Source organism: Trichoderma virens, assembly GCF_000170995.1.
Source record: "Trichoderma virens Gv29-8 chromosome Unknown TRIVIscaffold_5, whole genome shotgun sequence".
Lineage (NCBI taxonomy): Eukaryota > Fungi > Ascomycota > Sordariomycetes > Hypocreales > Hypocreaceae > Trichoderma > Trichoderma virens.
The window spans coordinates 889,108-912,373 of NW_014013744.1; the positions used below are offsets into that span (position 1 = coordinate 889,108).

A 23,266-nucleotide genomic window follows, 5' to 3' on the forward strand; every position below is an offset into this window, starting at 1 on the left:
AGCGGGGGAAAAGGGAAAAATGGACTTTGCTACGGAAACGGCTGTTATTGATTAATGAATGATTGGAGAGGAAATACTTGTGTGATATAACTTGTGTAGTTGTAAAAATAATTGCAAATTCTTTCTTGATTTCAAACCAGTACTATTTTCTCATTCGGGCAAGTACTCGTAGGTGTGCCTCGACACGCAATTTGACGTTATCAACCGATTCGATCCGTGGAACAGACTCTGATTTCCCGCGGGGTGTCTCCGACATCTCCCTTCGGGCTCTCAAATACTAATCTCTCCATGCAGGTAGCCTATCACTACCCCTCACAGGCGAAGCACGGAGTAATCATGCCATATCTCACTCCCTTGAGACCTTGATGCGGATCCTGGAATATGTGGACACAAACCGCAAAAGCTCCACTCCTCTCCGGTCCGAGAAAGTGGGGAGCGAGGAGCAGTTCGCATCTTGGGTGCCGGCGGCATCCGTTTTTTGCCCTGGAAACACGCTTCTGTGCTTGATTCAGGGAGCGCGGAACGGGGCGGAATTGATTCCAAGGCGCGGCTTCAATCGCCTCTGGCCCTCGTTTCGCTTTAGCTGTTTTTTATTTTTAACTTTTTTTTCTCTTTGGTGTGTTTTTTTTTTTTTACTGTTCCGGAGCCAATTGTGACGAGTATGATTATGCACGGATGGATGGATGGAAGGGGGAAAGGCTTATCGCTTTTTTTTTTTCCTCCGCATCGTTGGAGAGGATGACGTTTGTTCTTTTTCGTGGGTGGTTGGCTATTGCCCGGAGACTTAATTTGAATTTGGATATTCGCGGCTTGGGCAGCCACGTGTCGCGGTGAAGCTGAAGGTTAAGATACGGGTAGGTAAGCTTGGTGATGCTGTACAGAACCAATGAGGGAGAGCTGCGTAACTCTGTTTGTCTGCGTGCTCCCGCCCTCTCATCTCACCGATTCATGTACAGTACTCGAACTCCGTTACTCTCCATGAAACCCCGTCCCCGTGACCACGACGCGACCCAGCTTGGGCCAGCCAATAAAGCCGGAAGCAGTGATGCCAAGGGGAATCTAGATCTCCCTGCGCTCCTCCACAGCTGCCCCCAATTACACACGGAGCAATTCAAAGCGAATGGGAAGTAATGCTGGGCTCCCCCCCGCACAGGCCCCAGAGACTCGGGCGTCAGACCTTAAACGTCCCCGCCGAACCTAAGCGCCAGTAGGGCTGATTGGGCCACCGATGTCATCAGCCTTTGCCTGCAAAACCAGCATCGACAGCATCCATGGCTGTGTAATCGATAAGCTTGAGCTTGCTGTGTGCCGTGGAAAGCCGATGATGTAGTGTCGACGAGTTGATGCGCTGTTGGACGGGGGGTCTTGCGGGTAGGAAGGGGCGGAAGTAGAGGGTCGAAATGGATTGGTCTTTTTTTTTTATTTGTAGCTATTCTTCGCTCTGTTTTTTGGTCTTGCTTCTTCTCCTTCTGTCATTCTTTCTTTCTGGGCAGAGTTCTGTACGCGACTTTGGCTGGTTTGAACTTTTGCAGAAATGCTGTCGCTCAGCAATCAACACCCAGTCGCATGGCTGGGGCTCCTGCTCGGCGCAGGAGTCTTTTATGTAAGTTGTTCACCGGGGAGAGGAAATGAGATGAGTTGGGATGAGACGAGATGAGATGAAAATACAAGACGGAGGGTTTTGGAAGAGCCGAGCCGAGAAGATGAAGCTGGCAGTGCTAACGCGAAACCAAGCTCTTTTCCTTCGTCGTCTATCGCATCTTCTTCCACCCTCTGGCGAAATACCCCGGCCCCCTTATCGCCAAGCTCACGGACGGCTACCAGCTCTACCACGCCTGGAAGGGCGACCGCCACCTTCAATTCTGGCGCCTGCACCAAAAATACGGTAAGTCGCAAGACACAGCACTCGATAAGATCCATGGCGAAAATGCCAATATTCGTAGGTACATGTAGCTAACACGTTTGGCTCACAGGCAAGGTCGTTCGCTATGGCCCCAACTCCCTCTCATTTAGCACCACCCAGTCCCTGAAAGACATCTATGGCTTCAAGTCCAATGTCCGCAAGGCAGAATTCTACAACTCCTTTGCCCACCCCGTCGCCAACACTCACAACACTCGCGACAAGGATGTTCACGCCCGCAAGCGTCGTGTGCTCTCTCACGCCTTCTCCGAGAGTGCCATGAAGGAGATGCAGCGATACATCCTCAACAACGTGCGCATCTTCTGCGAGCAAATTGGCCTTCAGGATGGTACTACCGATTCCAAGGGCTGGACTCAGCCGCGAAACATGGCCCACTGGTGCAACTACCTTGCCATGGACATCCTTGGTGATTTGAGCTACGGCAAGGCGTTCCACATGCTGGAGAGCCCAGACAACCGCTTTGCTCTGGATCTGGTTGAGGCTGCCACTACTAGACATCTTCTTGTAAGTCATTCAAATTGCCAAAAGAGCGAACGCAGTATGCTGACTGTTGGAAAAAAGTGCGGCACCATGCCCATCGTTGATAAGCTCAAGTTGGACAAGATGATGTTCCCCAAGCTCGCCGCTGGACGTGCCCGCTACATGGCCTACAGCAAGGCCCAGCTGACCGAGAGAACCAAGCTTGGAGAGGAGACTGACCGCCGCGACTTCTTCTACTACCTCCTCAAGGCTCGTGATCCCGAGACTGGCCAGGGCTTCTCCACTCCCGAGCTGTGGGGAGAATCCAATTTGCTGTAAGTCGTCACCGGAGATGCTATTTATATATTATATATCATATGCGCGATAACGAACCGATGCTGATATGAAATAACCAGCATTATTGCCGGATCTGACACAACCTCGACTGCCATGGCCTCTACCCTGTTCTACCTTACCCGCAACCCCCATGCTATGCAGAAGGTTATTGAAGAAATCCGAGGCAAGTTCAACGACGTTGAGGAGATTGTCCAGGGAGCCACCCTTGCTTCTTGCACCTATCTCCGTGCCTGTATCGATGAGGCCATGCGCATGTCTCCCTCTGTTGGCGGTATCCTGCCTCGTGAGGTCTTGCCCGGCGGTATCACCATTGACGGCCAGTTCATCCCTGCCGGAACTGTTGTCGGAACCCCCCACTACAACATCCACCACAACGAGGCGTACTACCCCCAGCCATTCACTTATGCTCCTGAGCGATGGATCAACGGTGCTGTCAACCCCGTCACTAGGAGAAACACAACTGTCGAGGACGTTGCTGCGGCTCAGGGCGCTTTCTGCCCTTTTAGCATTGGACCTCGTGGATGCATCGGCAAGGGCTTGGCTTATGTTGAAATGACCCTGACTCTCGCCCGAGCCTTTTACCTCTACGACATGAGAAGAGCTGTTGGTGTTGCTGACCCCAGCGAGGGCCGCGCTGATCTGGAATGGGGCCGACACCGTCCTGAGGAGTTCCAGCTGGCGGACATTTTCACCAGTGCCAAGAAGGGACCTATTGTTGAGTTCAGGTTGGCCGAAAAGGCTTAGGCTGCTCTTCCGTCGTGTACGTTATGATGTTGGTGGAGAGATGGTGAGCGAGGCAGAATGCTCGCACCTACAAGACAAAACTGGAATTCCAAAGGTAAGAATGAGACCATGTACAAAGTATGAAGGAAGAGGCACTGGATATTCACGAGCAATCTTGATAAACTGCACAATGATTGAAAAATTAAATACGAAATAAAAAAGCAATAATTTTTTTTTATATTAAACCTGCCACATAATCGTGATTTGCGATATGCTGGATAGCCACTGAGTAGCTAACAGTGCCTACCTATTAATGCTGTCTGGTGACATTAGGCGATGTTGAGGGATGCCATAGAATCCAGTCTTTGGACCTGGGATGTGCATTCTTTAGTACGGAGTAGAAAGGAGTAGAAAAGCGCAAATAAAAATGAGATGGAGAAAGAATTGAATGAAGAAAGTCATGTTATTACCTGACGACAATTAAGAATAAGAGTATAATGCAGCAAGGATATTATTGATGTGATTATAAGCATGGAATTCATTTAAGCCGTGGGTAAACAAGGTATTTTCCTTATAAGCTACTAAGAGAGGTACTTCCAGTCTATAACATCTGCAAGTCCAAGATTATTACCTACAACTTTAACTGGAAATGAGACTTTAAGCTTTCCATCCCATTTGCAAGCCTGAGGTTCAATTCTGCTAACTCTGCCTGAGGCACCTCCTAGGTACCTATAAATGAGCTTGATGCCTGCTGTCTCAAAGAAAGAAGAGACAACCTACCTAGGTACCTATACATGGGACGGCGATGGCGGACGTGATTGGCCAGCGTCTGCCTGGAGGCGCTGGAGAGCCCACTAAATCGCCCAAGGCTGCACAAGGCTGGCCGGGCATTTGCTTTTATCTTTCCGGCCTATCTAATCGTCAACCTCCAATTGCCCAGACGCCTGTGTTTCTTCTTTCTTTCTCGCGACACCATCGTGAGACGACGTTGAAACGACGATATTTCGCGATGGCATAGCTGCTGAGACTATATTACAAACATCATCTTCCGCTGATTGCCTACTATGGCGGTGTGCAGATTCTACCAGCAGGGCTATTGCAAGTTCGGCAGTAGGTTCACCTTTCTCACTTCATCATTCTCTTGCAAGAGATGCTAACGCTTTGATAGACAGCTGTCGCTACGAGCACCCTAATGCCGGTGGCAATCGCAACCAGCCCGCGAACCGCTTCGGAACTTTGGGAGGAGCCAACACGGGTGGGAGTGACGGCGCGTTATGTAAGATGCACGCAGCCGAGTGTTCTTGATGGAGCTGACCTCGAGAAAAAGCAAAATACAGCATAACCCCCGAAGTTATTGAGAAGGACTTGACGACCGAGGCGCCTCAATGGATTCTTTCTGCGTATGCCCCGGGGCGAGACGCTCCAGATCAGCTCTTTGGAGGGTATCCTCGCGAACAGAGCTTCGAAGAGCTCAGACTTCATTATCTCATGGGCAAAGCCTCAGGGAATGAGCAACAGGCTGTAAGGGTTATTATTCCTATATATACTTCTATGGTTATTCTAATAAAAGTGTGCTCAGCTTAATGAAGCACAACAACTGTACCAAAATGCAAAGCAGCAGATGGAAGCCGCGGCGCGAAATCCGACGGAGGCGGCACGATTCGTCGTGGAAGCAGAGAACAGGCATCCGAACAGACTGGATATATGCAGAGAGGGAACCCAAGGCGCGCCGTTTGGGGAGTTTCAAGTCGGAAAAAGGTCTAATACTGCGAACCCATTCGGCGGCGGCACTGCTGCGATGGCGCCCACGATAAGTGGCTTTGGCCAACCCTCTGCTTTAGGACAGAAGCCCAACCCTTTTGGACAACCATCACAACCTGTATTCGGCCAACCATCTCAACCTTCATCAACATTTGGACAGCCGACGCAGGCGGCTTCTCCCTTCTCTCAACCATCACAACCGGCCTCGGCCTTTGGTCAACCGTCCGCGCTAGGAGCCAAGCCTAGTCCATTCGGTGCTCCGGCTTTTGGTCAGACGCCCCAGCCAAACACACAACCTAGTCCATTTGGACAACCGCAGACTCAAGGAAGTACATTTGGCCAGGCATCCCAGCTTGGACAGAAGCCGAGCCCATTCGGCGCTGCGGCAGGCGCTAGCCCTAGTCCTTTTGGACAACCATCAGCCCCTGCTGCCAATCCATTCGCATCTCCAGCCCAAAATGCTGGCAATCCGTTTGCTCAACAACCTGCTCAGCAACCTGCTCAACAACCTGTTCAGTCTCAGTCACCATTTGGAGCGCCGACTAACCAAACCTTTGGGCAAAACAATGCGAGCCCATTTGGACAGCCACAGCCACAGCAACAACAGCAACAGCCGACTGCTAACCCCTTTGCTCAAAATCAGACAAACGGCACATCTTCCCAGGCCAATCCTTTTGCAGCAGCCCAGCAACCTCCCCTGGCCGGCGCTGGTGCTGCCAGCAATAATCCCTACCCTCCAGGCAGCTCAAAACAACACCCAGATATCGCAAGCTATAGCTCAAAAACCATGGATGGGCGACTTGCCATGTTCAAGGGGAAACCTGTAACTTACCAGGGTCAGTTACCCGGGATCCGGGCATTCGACGGCACATGGACGCGGATTTGGTTCCCCAACGGGCCTCCAGGTTACAACAAGGATACGGAACTACCCATTGAACAATACAGCGACCAATTGAAGAACCAGTGGGCTGCCTTTGCTCAGACGGGAGAGTTTGCTGATGGGCTAATGCCAGAGTTGCCACCGCCACGAGAATGTACGCGGTGGGATTTCTAACTAGAATAGAAGGATGTCCAACATGGTCGGAAATCGAATGGATATGAGGTGGAGTCAAGTAATGGATCAATATGGCGTTTTTCGATACGGTTCTATGTTCTATATATAAGGCAGACAGTCTACGGCGTTAACAGGCTGCTTGGGAGAAGGAGAAAAACACAGTCACAATGATAATATAAGGAGACCAAATGGGTATATGTCTTGAACCAGTTTATTTTGTGCCTATCTGCCTCGAGGGCTGTTTCAATTTCCCTCGACGTCAGGGTATCGGTCACTCCAACATCTTTACGAGATTGGAGATTCGCTTAAGCAGCGATGGTGACCTCAACCTCGACACCAGCGTCGATGTTGACAATGATCTGCTTGACGACCTCGGTGGGGGCGTGGAGGCTACAGACGAGACACGGTTAGCAAATTGCGTACAGAGCACAAGACTCAGCAAAGGGTAGTTGACGCACTCAATGAGACGCTTGTGGATGCGCATCTCGAAGCGGTCCCAGGTCTTGGAACCCTCACCGCAAGGGGTCTTGCGGGGAGTGACGGTCAGGCACTTGGTAGGCAGGCGGACAGGGCCCTTGGCGCGAAGGTCCTTGTTCTTAGCACGGTCGATGATCTCGGAGCAGACCTTCTCGAGGACCTGGACCTTGCGAGAGGAGAGGGTGATGCGGATCTTGTGGCTCTTCTGTAATCATTGGGGAAAAAAAGACGGCACGTTAGCGGGCTGCAGCTTCAGGGGAGCTATGCGATGCTATGCTGTCGACGCAAGTCGCAAAGGAGGAAAACTAACAGCCGGCTCCTGAACATCCTTCTCGTTCTTCTGGTAAGACATCTTGAACGGCTTCACGACTCGAACGGATCGTAATAAGTGGGTTGAAAGAGGACGATCTGCGTATCGGCAAAGTGATGAGGCCGGAAAAGTTTGGCGGTAATGCGAATGGTGATGTTTTTTGCAAGTTCGCAAGAATCGCGGAACTTTTTGGTGGGGTTGCAAATTGTCCAGCTAGGGCTTTCGCTGTGCGCTGCGCTAGTCCTGTTGCGGAGATAGCGTTCTGTTTAAATGAGGCGTCACGATTGGTGGATGCAGCTGGCTCGCCTGGGGGGTTTTGTGGGTCCGATTGTACTAACCGGAACGAGACCTCCAATGAATCATTCGGCGATGATGGGGGTCGATGCCTGTGAGAGGCTTCAGATGAGAGTGTTTATATTTAAAGCTGCTCCTGTCCCGGCCTTGGAACAGCTCATCATTCTGTTATATCCATCTCAGCAGCCATAATAGACCATCTTACTATTCAGCATCGAAAGACCAAGAAGAACGACGTCATGATTTCTCTACCGCCCTTTGCGCCGTTCCCAAAGGCTTCGTGGCGGCAGCGCATCTCACCCGAAGACTGGGATGCTCTATCGGAAGCGTGGATTGCGCTATCACAAGCTTATCTGGACCTGGACAATGCCGTGTTCAAACAGGCAGCTGCAGACAATGAGGCCCTGACGACATTTGTATCTACGTTTGTGGAGGAAACGGCTGTCGAGTCTGGCGCAAAGACAATATCACCGCGGCTGCTAAAGACGATCTTCCGCCTCATCTCACGGCTTTTCACAATATGTCCTCCGCCTCGGTTGCTGGACGTTCATTTCCTGGCCGGGTTTGCGAGGACGTTTCCGAAGAAGCACACCACACCGCTGCTTGCACAGCTATTCGCCAGTCACACTGCCCCCATCGAATCCTCATTACTTTCTCTTAAAAAGCTCCTTATCCCGCAACTCGACGCCGGAAGCAAGGGGGATCTCAAACTTGTTGAGCTGGAGCTCACACGCCTGAATCCCCTGCTACATGCGTCCCCCAATGCATGTATGCTTCTTCTCGCTGGATCCGACTTCTTCGACGGTCTGGTCACTTGCTTCCAGGTCATTAATCCTCCCCTGCGCAAGACCATCATTACTACAGTCTATCTATGCCTTATTGGGTTGATAGAAGTAGAGCCTCCTAAGTGGTCCATGGTTAGCGATCAATTATACGCTATTCAGGTCGCTGCGGAGGCACACAAGAAGGGGCCCCTGAATCCCAACGACTCTCTAGGGGCTGATCTCGTGACGAATACACCAATACTGAAGGCTTTGCTTCGGAAAATAGAGTCATCGACAGCAGCGCCATCTAACCTCAAGAATCGAATCACTACCCTGGAATCATTCAAAACGGGCATCATTGTCCGACCAAAGAAGTTGGTGAAGAGAAAGGTGGATAAAGGAAAGGGAGTAGAATCAGCCGAGGACGTGCATGCGGAGATTCATGTCCACCAGATGAGCCAAATCACCCATGTCCAGGACATATTCCCAGACATGGGAGCAGGGTTTATCGCAAAATGTTTGGATGAGTATAATGGCGACGTGGAGCAAGTGATTGCGAATCTGTTTGATGAAACATTGCCGCCCCATCTTGCCACTGCGGACAGGACAGAGCCATTGTGAGTTCTTACCTATTCTCTTTTAGTGAGATGAATTTTGTGTGATTCAGCTAACAATTTCCTTCTTACGAGAAGATCACATACGCAACCCGATACTAAAGCACATAGAGACCTGGCGCCACGCTTAACACCGACACAGTTACCCATTAGACGGAATGTTTTCGACGACGATGAGTTTGATCGGCTGGCAGTCGATTCTTCCAAAATATCATTTGGAAAGAACCCCGAGAAGACGGCTGATGACGTCCTCAAAGACAAATCTACAGCTCCAAACAAGGCCGCTATCTTATCTGCTCTCGCATCGCTCGACCCAGATGACGACGAGCGGGACGACACTTATGATGCCGCAGATGTGGGAGGCACCGTGGATACAGGCAACCAGGAAGCCGATGGCGTCAACGACAGCAACGAAGAACTTCTTTTCCGTGCCTTCCAGGCGGATCTCAGGATCTTTGCAAGAGACGCGGAGACGAGGAGGAGCGCTACTCGTGTGAAGCTGCGGGATGAAACGGGCATGGCTGACGAGGCCATCGAAGGATGGGCAGTAATGCTGCAGAGGAACCCTACCCAGATGAAGCGTCTGGAGGCTAAATATGCATGGAGCGGCCAGCAATCACAGCTCGAGCGCACTTCATGGAGAGCCAGTCCTGCTGGTTCAGGCGCAGAGGAGAGTGATCCGGACGGAGGCTCTAATAGAGGCGGCAGAGGCGGGCGGGCGAGAGGCGGACGCGGGCGAGGAGGTCGCGGCAGGGGAGGGAATGTTGCTGGACCGACGGGGGAGAAGGACACGGAAATGGCTAGGAAGAATAAGGAGGCGCATAAAGGAGCGAGGGCGAACCACCATAGACGGGATGCAAGGGCGAGGAAGATGGCTCGCGGAGGGTTTGCCGGGTGAAAGGATTATAGCAAAAGGATTACTCTGGTAGAAGGAGAGTGGCTGCTTATAAGAAAGGGACATGAAATATGAATAATGAGAAACAAAGGTCAGGGGTATATGTAATACAAACTTGGCTAATAGTTTCATATTTGGGTGATAAACTTGTTTGGCAACCTTCTATAGAGAGCAATTACAGTGCGTAAAAATATCAAATGCCTGGAGATTTTTGCACTCATGAAATATATCGACATATAACTGCAACAAACCCAAGCGCCCTCCACAAAAAAGACAACGCCAGGCCAATGCCCCTTGAATGCCAACCCCCTTCCCAACTATTCATATTTCAAGCTTTTTACAATCCCTCATACAGTCCATCGACTACATTTCCAAGCATCTTCAAGCCATAATATTGAGCCACTCGCTTCATAACAGCCAACTTGCGTACAACCTCATCCCGCGACAGCACCTCTTTCCACTCACCGCTGCAAGTGCAATGCTCCATAAAGTCATTCACCCTCAGAGCACCGCACCGCTCACACTTGAGATCCTGACTAGCCCACTCCGTTGTCCAGCCCTCCACCATGGCGAGCAGCCGCTCCTCAATGCCCACCCGGTCAAACTCGCTGTTGCAAAAGCCGCACTGCCAGCTCTGTCCGCCGTTCTCTCCAGAAGAGCCAAACAGATCCTCATCGCGGCAGAGATCCAAATCCCGCGCCATCGTACAGCTGTCACACGACACTTGCAGTAGTTTCAAGCTCTCTGAGGGGTTCGTGAATGCTCCCTCCTTGGAAAACTCACGAACTTCAAAGAGTGCAAGCAGTTCTTTACGTAACAGTCTTGCCTCAAGCGTGATGTTCTTATCCAGAGATAGCACCTGCATGATTGACTTGACGAGCTCGAGAATCGGATTGCGCAGCGAGAGGTGCGAGCCAGGCAACGAGGGGAAGCTGTAGTCCTCTGCCAGTTCTGGATGCATGAGCTCGCGCTTCTGCTGGTTGATGAGACCAACAATGACCTTTTTCATCGGCTTTTCGAAAGCTTTACCCAAGATGATTTGAGCGTCGTCTTTGGGTTCTTGGTTCCTGTTCGGTAGCTGAGTGAGTCGTGGAGTCGAATCAGGGTCGTTGTTTTCCGGTCGTTTTAGTTTATGCATCAGCTGAATAAACTCAATTACCCAATCCTGGAAAATAGGCTGTAGACGGACGGGAAGGAATGTGGCCATCTGCCAATGCATAATGGTCTCCAGGTTCTGTTCGTCAGTCTCGGCAACCTCCTGACAGGCTCGGCCACCATAGTTGAACTCGTCGTACCAAACCAAGTAGTCCCAGTATTCCTTGATCTCCAAGTCGATGAAATGGAATAAGGACTTGCTCTTGATTGACTTGATAATGTACTGGCTATAGGCAAACGCATTTCCAACTTCAGCCTTGGTTGTCTGCAGGATCAGTCGGTTTGCACTGGCAAAGATGACCTGTGAACCGACCCGCCTGAAATCCGCCATGAGCTGCTGGAATGCCTTTCGCGACATCATTTGCACATAGTAGTGCAGTGCTCGGTCATACATGAACGAATCTGGGTTCTCAACCCACCGGACGAGATGCTGAACGAGCACATCGGCCATCGTACTGCCCTTGCAAGCTTCTGCCCACCAGGCCTTGACCATCTCACGAAGAACCAGGACTCCAGCGTTGGCAAATCCATTCTCTGAAGCAAGAATCTCTGATCCGTCGGCTGTAGGATTGAATGAGATTGATTCGGCGCCTTCAAGCTCGTTGATCAAGGATGAAGTCAATATAGTGTTGATGGCGAGATTGCGGACATCTAGGTCAATGCAAACCGAAGAAAACGTTCCGGGGTTGTTGATGCTAGGCATCTTGACCGTGTCGAGCGATCCGATAATATCATCTTTCTCATAGCCAGCGTGGTCTGGCCGAGGATCGGGAGACCACCACAGCACTACCCCGTTTGCCTGTAGCCGCCGGGCGTAGGCAATGTCAATCAAGAAACGAGGATCATCACGTTCGAGGTTGCACAGAGGGACATCGCCATAGCGCGCCAGGGCTGTGAGGTGCAAGATCCATGATCCAAGTCCCAGGTAGTGCCCGACCAGACGTCGCGCAATAACTGCTTGCCAGCCCAAGGGTGGCAGTGAGCTGTCGGAAGCATCGTACTTGAGCGGCAACACGGGGAATTCGCCCAGAATAGGAATATCATGAACTAAAAGGTTTCTCTGAGATGACTGGATAACCATCATTTGTGGCCGCGATTCGTCCTTGCGAAGTTTTCGGACTACATCGGCGACCTCTAAATGGGCCTTGCGCCGTGTTGTCACTTGGGTGATTTTAAAAGTGATCTTCTCTTGATACTTGAAGCAGTCCTGCCAATTCGTGCCCGCAGCTTCCTCTGCTCTTTTTGCTAGCAGTTCCGAATACAACTTTGTAATATTTGGGAGGTCCGAGCCAGAATCCCTTCCTTTTTGCAGTATCACAACGTAAGCCTGGTCGCTTGTGGTTGAGAATAGACCAAAAATCTGGCGATCTCCCGCAGTGATGTGCGAGATGTATATATAGGCCAACGGAGACGACTCCAAATATGTTCTTGGCTTAATAGGTCGTTTTAGGCCCATCAGATCGAATGCTTGCTCGAGACCCTTGCCAAGCACAGCTTCTTGTTCTTCGTCGATAGTACAGAGGTTGCCTAGCCGAAGCACTGCGCGAATATTCAGGGGCACCTGCTTTTCGTACACACCCTCTACACTAGGGTGATTGAACAAGAGGGAGAATTTTTCTGCTTCGTTAAAGTAAACGTCTTCCGGAACGGTGAGTTTGAAGAGATGCTTCGACTGATGTCCGTTGGGGAGAGTGTAGTTGACTTGTTCAACCTGACACCCTGCAATCTCAACATCAGGTAGTTCTTCCTTCTTAAGATTGAGGAAGACTTGTCGAGGAACGTTGATCTTTAGCGTATGGATCTTGGCATCAATCAAGACGTGCGCCGTTACGATGCCAGGGGTATCAGTGGCTTTGAGATGAAGCAGCTGCCACGTATTCATAAACGTAAGATGCGCCTGCTTCATAAATGTTTGCTGAATGTTGCTGCTCACGTTGCCCCTCCTCTCACCAAATAGCTGCCTTCTCCGAATACGTGCTTGTTTCTGCATCTTCCACTTCTTTTTCTGATACTGCAAGAAATCAACATAGTCTTCAGATGGATCAGGTATGACATTTGGTAACGTGGCTATGGGATCTGGCTCTTCTGCTGGCTCAGGAGACTTGCGCTTCTGAGAGGTCGCTTGAGGTTGGGACGATGCGATGAGTGCGCCGAGCTGTTTTGGCTTCAGCAGCTTGGAGCCAAAGTCCTCCATGTCTTCCGCCCGAGAGCCATTAATATTCGTAATATCTGCCAGCGGCTCTTTGCTGGTGAAGAGATCCGTAAGCTTCTTTTGCTTCATCTTGTCATCTTTGATGTTTATCCTTCGCTGAAGCCAGTCGGGATGAGGTACTCGAGGAACGGGATTGCGGACTTTTTGTAACGCGGCGGGAATGGTAATGAGCTTTTGGATAACAGATCCTAGACGTTCCAGATAATAATCCCAGTCCAAAAGAGCTCGAGGGTCGGTATCTGCGGGCTCTTCCTTGAGCCACTTCTTCAAATACGCGCGCTTCACAGTTTCCTCCGCAGAGAAGATGGCAACGGGGACGGCTCGCTCTGTGACGGGTGCATTTCGTGGCCGAGAACAAATGATAAATTTACAATTCAGACCTTTGTCCTTGACCATTTGTTCACCCAAAAAGTCGGCAAGACGTCGTGCAGTCGTGATACTGGTAGACTTCTGACTGCCGTACTCCTCTAGAGTCTTGGACATGCTTCGATTTTCAGAAATCAGCTCCATCAGCTCTTCGTCTGCGAGTGTAGATCCTTTATTATGCAATACATCCAGCCATTGGTTTGCAACCTTGGCCACGGCGGTGTAACATTGCGTCAGATCTTCACCCTCCAGGAAAAACTTGAAGATTTGCTGCTGGAAGATCTTGATCAGCTTAAGCTCACCACGGCGCTTCACTTCGAATCCCTTCAATTCTGCCAGACTGCCATCGTCGTTGAACACGGCATATCGCTTCTTCAAATTTTTATCTTCCTCTTTTGATGTGGGCAGGATCATTGCCTTGTACGGGCCGTCGACTTCGAAGAAGATGGAGTTGTCGCTATGAGTTTCGTACTTGAAAGTTTTGGGGTCCACCAAAGTCTGATACTGGTGGTTGGTGAACTTGTCGTGCACAAGGTGGTTAAGCATGACGCAAGGATAAGATATGTTCATTTTCTTGCCATTCTTCAGTTTGAAGGAAAAGTTCTCCGGGAAGGTGGCGGGAAGCATACACCAAATACCATCGGTGTCCAGTTCAAGGGGTCGGCCGAGGCGCTCAACAAGCTGACGAGCAAGTTGAATAATGGTAGCTCCTGTCAAGCAAGTAACACCTGCCATTTCCATGGAGTACCAACGAGACCCCTTTCTCATAACGTATCCGTAGAAGGAGTTCAAAATGACCTTGTGTGCAAGCTGCAGGGAGTCATACAAGATAATCATCTTTTTCGCATCGTCAATCTCATTGCCGGGGGCACCAGACGACTTTAGCGCGTCCGTCTTTCCTTTCCAGACTTTTGCCTTGCCCTTGTAGTCGTATCGACGATCTCGGAAATCACGGACAGTGTTGATATAGAAGGGGTTCTCTCGCTGACAAATGATTGCCTCTCGAATAATAGTCGTGGAGTCGTGGATTTTGTGGTATACCTTCTGAGAGTAGAGCTGGAGACGTTTCCTCACCAGGGTTGCCTGTTCATCCGTACTCAAGTCTTGGAATGTCCTCGGCGGAGCATTTGGTGTTTTACCGGGAAATTTTTCATTCTCAAGGGCATGTCGAATCATGTTATACTCGTCTCTTTTCGCAGGTATGTACTCTCCTCTCCAAGCCCAAGGCAGTCGTCGATCGCATGTTTTGCCTGGCCGATTAAAGTCGCAGGCCGCGCAATCTGATTCCGAAATCATCGAATCCGGCTGCAATCTGTTTGTCGTCATAATGTTTGGGTACATGGAGGCGACATCCAAATGATAAATGAGCGGCCTTTCGGTACGATTAGGAGTCTCTTTCAACTGCATTAGTTTGCTCATAATCTGTTGTTTGACTTCATCATAGTTGGTAACATCAGATAGAGATTTTTTCTCTTCGACAGTAATGACGAATTTGAGCGCATTGTCCAGATCTCGTAAGAGCTCGTCCACTGCACCTGGATCAACCGCGAAATTAACAGGGATATCAGACCGAAAGACTCCAGCCTCGATACTCTCGACGTGGCCACCGACATAGGTCTCCGAGTCGAGTAAATGACCGTCCCAGAAGGATTCTTTCGGAGTGACATGCTTGTTTGGCAGCACAATCTCCTGCTGGTATGCTTGCACCATCAGAAGCATTTCACAGAGTGTACCGGTTCCTTTTCTGAGGACGTCGTCTCCTCCCAATGGCAGAATTGTGCAGAGAGAGAAGATGAAGGGGTGTACATATTTCATGTACAAATAATAAGTTGCGACGGCATCGGAAACCGAGTACTCGGCCAAGGTCTGTGGTCGCTCCGCTGCATATGGTGTCATCAATTCTGGGTCGAGTTCGTCGGGGTCGTATCCCAGCTTGGCGACTGTGACAGCTTTTAAGCCTCGAGATCCCTGCGGCAGGTAAGAGTCTCGGTTGACCCAGTGAAAGCAGTCCATATGAACACTATAGTTGCACTTGAACTGGTCTTCGCTGTCTCTCTTCCAACCAATCTCCTGGTACATGTCGATACCGTTTACACTCGCTCTCGCCTCAACGAATGGCCAATCGAAAAAGTCACCGTTGTAAGTCGCAATGACAGTAGGACGCGCTTCCTTGATGTGAAGAAAGAACCTCTCAATAACGGACTTCTCATCCGGTTCGTTGAAAATCATGAACGGACCAGGGTACTCGGGCTTTGGTGTATAGTCGAAGTCACCAATGTCTTCGGAAATGATTTCTCGATTTGTGATCAAAAAGCCTTGGCCGTCAATCATGTATGATATCATCATAATCTGATCGGTCGCGGCATCGGGAAACTTCAAAGGGAGTTTTGATGTTTCGATATCGTATGCCATAACTACCGGATCAGCCGGCAAAGACCTGTCTTCGTTCAATGTGATTTTTGTGACGCCATGCTTTGCTTCAACAAAATACCACTTTCCGACTCTTATATCTAAACATTCGGTTAGCCAAGGCAAAGCGTTGCCACAAACAAGGATATATACCTAAGTCTATCATTACTCTAACATGGTATGGAACATCGTATTCGCGTATATCGACGATAAAGTCGCTCGCTTCAGAAATAGAATTGTTCATGTTTCGATCGTCATCTCGTAAATCATTATCAAAAAGGTCGAAGTCGCCATTCGTCCTGCAGTTATACGTGTTAGAATCCGCCAACCACCCAAAAGCACCTCTCCATAGCGGGCTATGATACTCACGTAGCAACCTCGGCATAGGCATCCATGGCATTCATGTTTTTCCTATTCTTCTCTGCAATCGGCATGATGTCTCTTTTCGCTGCCATCAGATCGCTGACATTGGCAAACCGAATCTCAATGAATGTCCGTCGGTAGCCCATCAAGTGATTCGGCATGCTGAGATCTTCCTTCTCTACCCTCCTGACCGATTTGACAACGCCACCGCCCGGTACTCTCTTCAACCACTCTTCAACTTCAGACTCGCGGCCCTTTTTAACGGCAATTACGATATAAGGATCATATTCAACCGTAGCCTTGAAGGTGCTTCCATCCAGTTCAATGAAGTAGCAGTCTAACGTTGCTCGACCGCCTGGTATCCTCTCGTCTTCGACAGAGGTTGGTTGCACGTTTACCAGCCATCCTTCCTTCTTCTTCCCGCTTTCGTACCGGGCAAATCCCATCTTGTCGTCAATGCTCTGGGACAAACGAGTACGCTCCCACTTTTCGTCAGCAGAGGTGCCTTCGGCCCTTGAGGACGCTGCGAAAGTCCGGGTTTTTGCGCCATGATATGCAATTTTCCCTCCTCTTTTGTAGCCCTTTGCTGGGCGGCGAAGAGATGTGTTTGGCATTTCGGAAGACGATTTCTTAGACGGGACCACTGCCGAGATGGCAATATGAGAACTCGAACTTAATCGGTTGATAGTTCCGTCATGGGTTATGGCGTCCTGCAATAGCTGCTATGGTATTGAGGTTCGCTTTGAGCAGCTATTTGTCGTCTTGGTTGATGGTGCAGGGCAAAATGCACAGCAGCTGTCTGGGCTGGCAAACAAGGTCAAGCAGAGCCCTGACCAAGCAACAATTAGCCTGCAAGGATGTTTCGTGAAGATGTGTGTCAGGGAGACGCGCCGCTACGCGTGCTACGCGAATGGACCTGGCTAGTAAACGCCACATCTTTAATTGATTTTAGCCACAGAGCCGATTCGCACAGCCACAGCCCACTACGAGCAGCAATTCTAGGATAAATCGTTCGAGCGTCATAACTGCCGCCGGTGAATAAATAGCTGCGCCAGTGCCGTCCATGCCACCAATTCGACAAGCAAGGTAGCCAGAAATGGCCCCGACCAACGACGATGAACGGCCCAATGCGAACGAAAAGGTCCTGCATGTGTGGTCCAAGCCGATAGCAGAGGGCGACCAGGTTCCCGGCCTTCAAGGGTCGGACAAGAACCCGGACGGGACTCCGAGAGGTTCCAAGTCTGCCTTTGCAGAGGCAGTCTCAATGATCAAAAAGGAGGATTTTACGAACGTAGCAAACACACCCTGCGCACGACAGGGATTGCTGACGGGAATTGGCGCAGGCGCTGGCTTGGGCGGCTTGAAATTTGTGATTCAAGGTATCCTTCACAGCTAGTACCTGTTTATACTGCATGTCAAGTGTCAATTCCAGTAGCTAACGTTTAGCCTTGCGATAGGCAATGCCGCCAAATCTGCCAACTGGGCGGTTGGCTTCTTCCTTTTGGGCAGCATAGCCTCGTACGAATACTGCCAGTATCAACGGCGTGCCGAAAAGATCCAGATGAAGAGGCATATCGAGGTGGTCACGCAGAATAGAAAGGAGCAAGCAAGGAAGCTAGCTGAAGAGAGGCGTGAGCAGCTGAGGATAGAGGAAGAGCAGAAGGCCCGAAATAAGGCTTGGTATAAATTTTGGTGAAAGCCAGGGCAGATGAGCTGCCGTGTACCATTATGTGTATGAATAAAGACTCTATTTGGATGCTACGGCAATCTTCATTTCGATTCAATGTACGAGAGAAGAGTATAGACCGTATATATTGAAGCACTCTAAGCGCCAATGGAAGTATTGGCTAGACTGTGATTATTATCCTCTAACCACAGGCAAGCAACGCAGTGAAGTCTTGGGAAAACGAAGAAAACAGCGGAGAAGAGTAAAAAGTAATAGAAAGAAATCAAGTCAACGCCAGGCGGTTCACTCTGTAGATGCCGCCTATCATCCCATATCCTTGCTCCATCCCCAAGATCGTTGCCGAATCATTTCGCTCGTGTCATAAAGATATTGCACCCAAACGCCGCCATTAGTCGGGGATCATTTTGATATCTTTGCCCGTGCCCGTACCCGTACCCAGTATACTTCCCAAATTCGCCAATAATCAATGGTAGATGTTCATAATCATGCCGTCATAGTAACGTTTCTGCTCTCTGCGTCCATGAATCTGACCTTCCTTGAAGGCGGCGACTTGTGATCTCGCCTAGCTGAGGCGGCCAGCTCTCCTCGGCGTCTTTGACTTCTCCGGTTTCTTGCTTCGTTCTCTTCGCGCTTCCTGTATTCTGCCATTTGCTGTCGTCGTTTCATGACCCGTGCATGCGCAAGTGCTGGAGTGGGCTTGAACCCGACGCCGTTGATACCGGTGCCATCGTCATCTTTGTCATTGGGGTCGTAAATTGTAATTTCATCCTCATGCCAGGTTAGCGACGCACGCAAAGGATCTACGACTTCCGCCTCGTCATCGGCGTCTGACAGTCCTTCCTGAGGATGTCCTTTTTTAAATCGGAGAGGCGGGGTGCCAGCTCTCTTCTTCCTTGACTGGGACTCGGACAGGCGGTTGATGGAAGGATATGCTTTCTGCAGGAGGCCTTCAGACGAGGGTGGCGGCACTTCGAGCTGTGGCATGGCGCGATCGGTCATGTCAAGCACTGCGGTAGTTTCCATCTCCGGTCCCGGCAGCAGCTGGGATTCTGGCTGCGGCTGCACCAGCGCATCATCTTGATCTGGTTTATGGCGTTTCCTCGTAGACGCATCGGATTCTACGTCCATCTCATCAGCAGCCTCAATTACCGCGCCGCCGTTTCCAAGCGCAAGGCCGCGGAACCTGTGTACAACGGTCGACGAGCGAGGGCTGTTGCCGCCATCTTCTGGAGTGCCGGTCGTGGAGAGATCAAAAGTAAACTTCAGCGGCGAAACAGAGACGTCTGCTCCCCTTTTCCGCTTGGGCGTGACGTTTACGAGGTCTGCCATGGTTCTAGGGTTCTCAACTTGGTGGTGTGAGGTGCAGCGGCAAGGGTGACAAGGAGCAGGTGGAGAGTGCTGAAGAACAGCGTTAAGGCCCGTCAGCGGCGATCGTGAACTGGGGGCCTGAAAGCGGTCAAGCAACTTGTGCTGCCGGAAGGCAGATTCCGAAAGCAAGGACGAGGCCTGCAAGTGTTTGGGTGAAGGGCTGGATCAACGACATGAGCGACATCAATTGTCGTCTGCCAGCTGATTGGGCTGCGCTGGCCAATCTGCAGCACCAGCGTCACAAGACCTGCGACGCCGCGAATTCAATACAGCGCCACGTGGGAAGCGAGAGAGATCTGATGGCGCTCTGCAACAGGGCAAAAGCGGGCTGTGGGGGAAGCAGAAGCCCGCTGTAAGGTACAGCCTCAGCCGACGGCTTTAAAGCCCGAGAGTATAAAAGGGCAGGAAAAGTTTCATGGCTTAAGAGGGCAGCAATAATAGGCGGTTGTTGATAAGGTTGGGTTGCCCAAATCCTAATTTTAGCAAAAAGTTGTTCGATACGAGTTCAATGACTTAGAGGCCCCCCAGTCGAGAGAGCTACGGCGTGTTTGCCTGTATTCTGCTGGTGTCAGGAGCCTGAGCCCACATTCACCGTCTACCTCATGTGAATGCAAAAAGCTGGACTTGACGCGCCATCAAAAGAGACAGAAAATTTGATATTGAATGAAACAAGCACATCAAGAAGTGAGAGTGAATGCCAACAATATTGTGAAATCATCTGGACTGGAAACGGTATCCTGCATGCATCCAGATTGTCTCTACATGGTACAACCGCATGTTTGAGCTGCAAGTTTCCATCAGTTTACTTACTGCCTTAGAACTTGGTCACGTAAAGAAACGTGAAAGTTGTTTTAAGAAAAGAAAAGGCACCTAGTGCTAGATGGCCACTACTAGCTTCATAGTCAACAAAATCAGATGATTCATATCGCCAAGTAATGATAAAGCAACAAACGCATTCCGGCTATATTGCTTTTCTAGGCGTCGGATCAGGGCTCCAGCTTGGAGATTCTCCACTGCCAAGAGCTCCGAATTCTAACAGCTGTCTCCAACGAACCCCCAATTACCCCGCCATTGCCCCGCCGTCATCGATGCTTCTCACTGTGGCTGTGGAGTGTCGCATATCCGCTCAAACGGCTCTCGAGACGGATAAACAGGCTGAATGCGATCCTACCTCCAGAGAAATGGGGAATCCGAAACCACAATATATCCGAGATAATCGCCATTAGTACCCATAATCTCTCCATAGTCGGCGTCGTCGCATTCTTATTTTATTCCTAGGTTGGCATTTCCGTGAAATATAAACATCGTCGGGCTGGCCCTTCAGATTTACAGCACACTCCAATCCAATCCTTCACAAAACACGTTACCATGTCTGACGCTGCGTTCAAATTCCTGCCCCTCGGGGCCATTATCCAATCTTTCAAGGTCAAGGACACAAATATTGTGCTTGGATTCCCTGAGCAGGAGCAGTACGTCAAGTACAACTCAGCGTACTTCGGAGAGACAATCGGCCGCATTGCCAACCGCATCAAGGACGCCAAGATCAACAGCCTCAACGGCCAGGCGTACCCGCTTGCAGCCAACGATGACCTCAACAGCTTGCACGGCGGCAACGAGGGCTGGGGCAAGCGCATTTGGAAGGGCCCGACGGCTGTGGGAATCAAAGAAATCCCCGGCGTGGAAGGCTTGAGGGGTGGCGAAAGCGTCGAGTTCACTCTCCGCAGCGAAGATGGCGACGAAGGCTACCCCGGCGCCGTCGAGGCCAAGGTCATCTACACTACTGGCAATCAGGTGGTTGATGGAAAGGAGGTCATCGTTCTGGGTATCGAGTACGAGGCGACACTGGTTGAGGGCGCCGATGAGACCATCATCAACCTGACCAACCACTCCTACTTCAACCTCACTGGCGATGAAAACATTGAGGGCACCACCGTCACTCTTTCGACCAACAACCACCTCCCTGCTAAGGACGACTCTATCCCGCTCGGCGGCCCTGTTCCCTTCCCGGGTATTGATACCACCCAGCCCTTCGTCCTTGGTGCCACCGGACCAGCATTCGATCGCTGCTTTACAACCACCTCCAACCCATCCTCCGTCCCGATCGATACCCGAACACAGCCTCTTGCTCTCAACCTCGCTGCGTCCCACCCCAAGTCCGGCATCCACTTGGAAGTCCTGAGCACAGAGCCATCTTATCAATTTTACACAGGTGAATTAACCAATGTCCCTGCCGTGGAGGGTCTGCCAGCGAGAGGCGCACGAAGTGCTTTCTGCTGTGAGCCCGGCCGTTGGATCAACGCAATCAACGTCCCCGAATGGAGGGACATGGTCATCCTGAAGAAGGGCGAGACTTATGGTGCGAGAATTGTGTACAAGGCTTGGTCAGAGTAGAAGAAAAAAAAAAAAAAACGCCAGCGGCTAGCGTTTAGTAATGATGAGACTTTTTTGACTTGTTCCGAAGCTCCATTGCTCGTCCACGCGTCTCAACAAGGATATCTGCATGAATTAAAGAAGATAGGGAGATATACATTACATGATATCACGTTGGCTCGTTCCGTGATATCCCCAGTGGTCGTAAACTCAACGCCATGCCGCATTATCCGCACATTTCAGAACCCGCTTACTGAGTAAATCAAACAATAGAACTGACCAGCAGTCGCCTAATCAGAATCGCTCTCGTCTCCCAGAAATGCCAGATCCGCGTGAGCTTTCCGTCGTCTCGCAGCAAACGAAGTAGGTTCATCGTTGTCATCATCCTCGTTCTCTTCTTCACTTTCCAATTTGGCTTCCTGAGTAGCAGTTTTGGCCTTGCTTCTGCTGGCCCTTCCGCCGGAGCTGGTACCCCAGAGACGGTCCATCTCTTGGGCAGCCTCGACATCTGCCTGCAGCTCTCGCATTTCTTTGATCTCACGAGCCTTGGCCTCTGAGAAACGCCCATCCATGCCAATGTCTGCCAGCATTTTCTTTAGATGGCGAATTTTAGCCCCAGCATTGTCTCCATGCTGTTTGAGTTCTATATGCCACAACTTCCGAATACCGCATTTGGCGAGTTGAGATTGTAGTTTCTTGATTTCTGCATCCTTAGGATCATCTGGAGTGGCGTCCTTTTTAGCTGCTGATTTGGAAGCTTTTGGCTTTGGTGGAGCTTCCTTCTTCTCGCCTCTCTTGCGTTTTGTAGGCGGTGGTTCGTCAATTACATCAGAATACTCATCTTCCTCGTTCACCTCTGGTTGGGGCTCGTCCTTGGCATCTGGCTTCGCCTCCTCTGCTCCTGAATCGGGTTGAGCTTTTACTGATGGTTTGATCTCGCCGCCGGGGGTTTCTTGCTTTTTAGCAGGAGCAGAATTTCCTTTGCTGGAAGCATCGTGTTTCAATTCGTCTTCGGATTCCTCTTTCTTGCTTCGTTTCCGATTTCTAGCAGGTGATGGGCTTTCTTCTAGCTTGGTACCTTGATCATCAGAATCATCTGCTTCAGCCTTGCGACGTGATACAAGCTTCTTAGATTTAATACTGGATTCCTTCTTGGGAGCTTCATCAACGTCCGACTCTTCTTTCTTCTTGGCGGGTCCTGATGTTTTCTTTCGTCGCTTAGGCTGCGGGGATTCGATTTCAGACGACTGCCGTTTGATGCCAACTTTTGAATCTGATTCGTATTTTGGCTCGGAAGCATCTTCTTCGAGCAATTTGTCCTTGAAGAAGAGTATTATTAGCGGGATAGGTCGAAAAAGAAGCACAACGGCGACTTGTTTGGAAATTGGTAATACTCACAACTTGCTCCTTGATAATTGTCTTGCTTTTCTGCTTCCACGCCTCGCTGGTGAAAAAGCTATCATCTAGCCCGAGCTTTTCTTCAACATGCCGGCGCACTTTGTTGACGGAAGTACCGTCAGGCTCTGCGCTATACACCTCGCGAGTGCCCTTAATAAGTGCTTCCTTGAGCTGAGCGGCTGAAGGGGCCATGGCAGTTGGGAAATAATTCAGACGAATTGGTTCCGTGTCTTCTGATATTGCAGCGGCAACAGCAGCACGTGATGCATGCAGGATTAGATGAAGCTGCACTTTGCCGTTGTTGAACTT

General features: G+C 50.4%; 9 protein-coding genes across 9 annotated transcripts; 5 read left to right on the forward strand and 4 right to left on the reverse strand.

Moving 5' to 3' along the window:
• Positions 1 to 1,534: 1,534 nt before the first annotated feature.
• TRIVIDRAFT_82420 (uncharacterized protein) lies at positions 1,535 to 3,671 on the forward strand (the record flags this gene model as incomplete). Its single annotated transcript, XM_014102242.1, has 5 exons — positions 1,535 to 1,603; positions 1,735 to 1,885; positions 1,974 to 2,425; positions 2,483 to 2,715; positions 2,797 to 3,671. 5 exons carry the CDS (start codon positions 1,535 to 1,537, stop codon positions 3,479 to 3,481), a joined length of 1,590 nt encoding a protein of 529 aa, XP_013957717.1.
• Positions 3,672 to 4,398: 727 nt separating this feature from the next.
• TRIVIDRAFT_82419 (uncharacterized protein) lies at positions 4,399 to 6,275 on the forward strand (the record flags this gene model as incomplete). Its single annotated transcript, XM_014102243.1, has 5 exons — positions 4,399 to 4,570; positions 4,629 to 4,736; positions 4,788 to 4,981; positions 5,040 to 5,737; positions 5,942 to 6,275. 5 exons carry the CDS (start codon positions 4,525 to 4,527, stop codon positions 6,273 to 6,275), a joined length of 1,380 nt encoding a protein of 459 aa, XP_013957718.1.
• Positions 6,276 to 6,339: 64 nt separating this feature from the next.
• On the reverse strand, positions 6,340 to 7,218 carry TRIVIDRAFT_86704 (uncharacterized protein; the record flags this gene model as incomplete). The annotated part of the gene is made up of 3 exons (XM_014102244.1): positions 6,340 to 6,665; positions 6,734 to 6,957; positions 7,063 to 7,218. The coding sequence occupies 3 exons, from the start codon at positions 7,102 to 7,104 to the stop codon at positions 6,581 to 6,583; spliced, it is 351 nt and encodes a 116-aa protein (XP_013957719.1).
• Positions 7,219 to 7,595: 377 nt separating this feature from the next.
• Positions 7,596 to 9,632, forward strand: TRIVIDRAFT_37818 (uncharacterized protein; the record flags this gene model as incomplete). The annotated part of the gene is made up of 2 exons (XM_014102245.1): positions 7,596 to 8,737; positions 8,810 to 9,632. 2 exons carry the CDS (start codon positions 7,596 to 7,598, stop codon positions 9,630 to 9,632), a joined length of 1,965 nt encoding a protein of 654 aa, XP_013957720.1.
• Positions 9,633 to 9,966: 334 nt separating this feature from the next.
• On the reverse strand, positions 9,967 to 16,748 carry TRIVIDRAFT_37119 (uncharacterized protein; the record flags this gene model as incomplete). Its single annotated transcript, XM_014102246.1, has 3 exons — positions 9,967 to 15,872; positions 15,925 to 16,070; positions 16,141 to 16,748. 3 exons carry the CDS (start codon positions 16,746 to 16,748, stop codon positions 9,967 to 9,969), a joined length of 6,660 nt encoding a protein of 2,219 aa, XP_013957721.1.
• Positions 16,749 to 17,230: 482 nt separating this feature from the next.
• Positions 17,231 to 17,830, forward strand: TRIVIDRAFT_55978 (uncharacterized protein; the record flags this gene model as incomplete). The annotated part of the gene is made up of 2 exons (XM_014102247.1): positions 17,231 to 17,513; positions 17,592 to 17,830. The coding sequence occupies 2 exons, from the start codon at positions 17,231 to 17,233 to the stop codon at positions 17,828 to 17,830; spliced, it is 522 nt and encodes a 173-aa protein (XP_013957722.1).
• A 474-nt stretch (positions 17,831 to 18,304) lies between these two features.
• TRIVIDRAFT_37032 (uncharacterized protein) lies at positions 18,305 to 19,150 on the reverse strand (the record flags this gene model as incomplete). Its single annotated transcript, XM_014102248.1, has 1 exon — positions 18,305 to 19,150. One exon carries the CDS (start codon positions 19,148 to 19,150, stop codon positions 18,305 to 18,307), a length of 846 nt encoding a protein of 281 aa, XP_013957723.1.
• Positions 19,151 to 20,557: 1,407 nt separating this feature from the next.
• TRIVIDRAFT_64057 (uncharacterized protein) lies at positions 20,558 to 21,580 on the forward strand (the record flags this gene model as incomplete). The annotated part of the gene is made up of 1 exon (XM_014102249.1): positions 20,558 to 21,580. One exon carries the CDS (start codon positions 20,558 to 20,560, stop codon positions 21,578 to 21,580), a length of 1,023 nt encoding a protein of 340 aa, XP_013957724.1.
• Positions 21,581 to 21,849: 269 nt separating this feature from the next.
• Positions 21,850 to 23,149, reverse strand: TRIVIDRAFT_37242 (uncharacterized protein; the record flags this gene model as incomplete). Its single annotated transcript, XM_014102250.1, has 2 exons — positions 21,850 to 22,878; positions 22,958 to 23,149. The coding sequence occupies 2 exons, from the start codon at positions 23,147 to 23,149 to the stop codon at positions 21,850 to 21,852; spliced, it is 1,221 nt and encodes a 406-aa protein (XP_013957725.1).
• Positions 23,150 to 23,266: the final 117 nt, after the last annotated feature.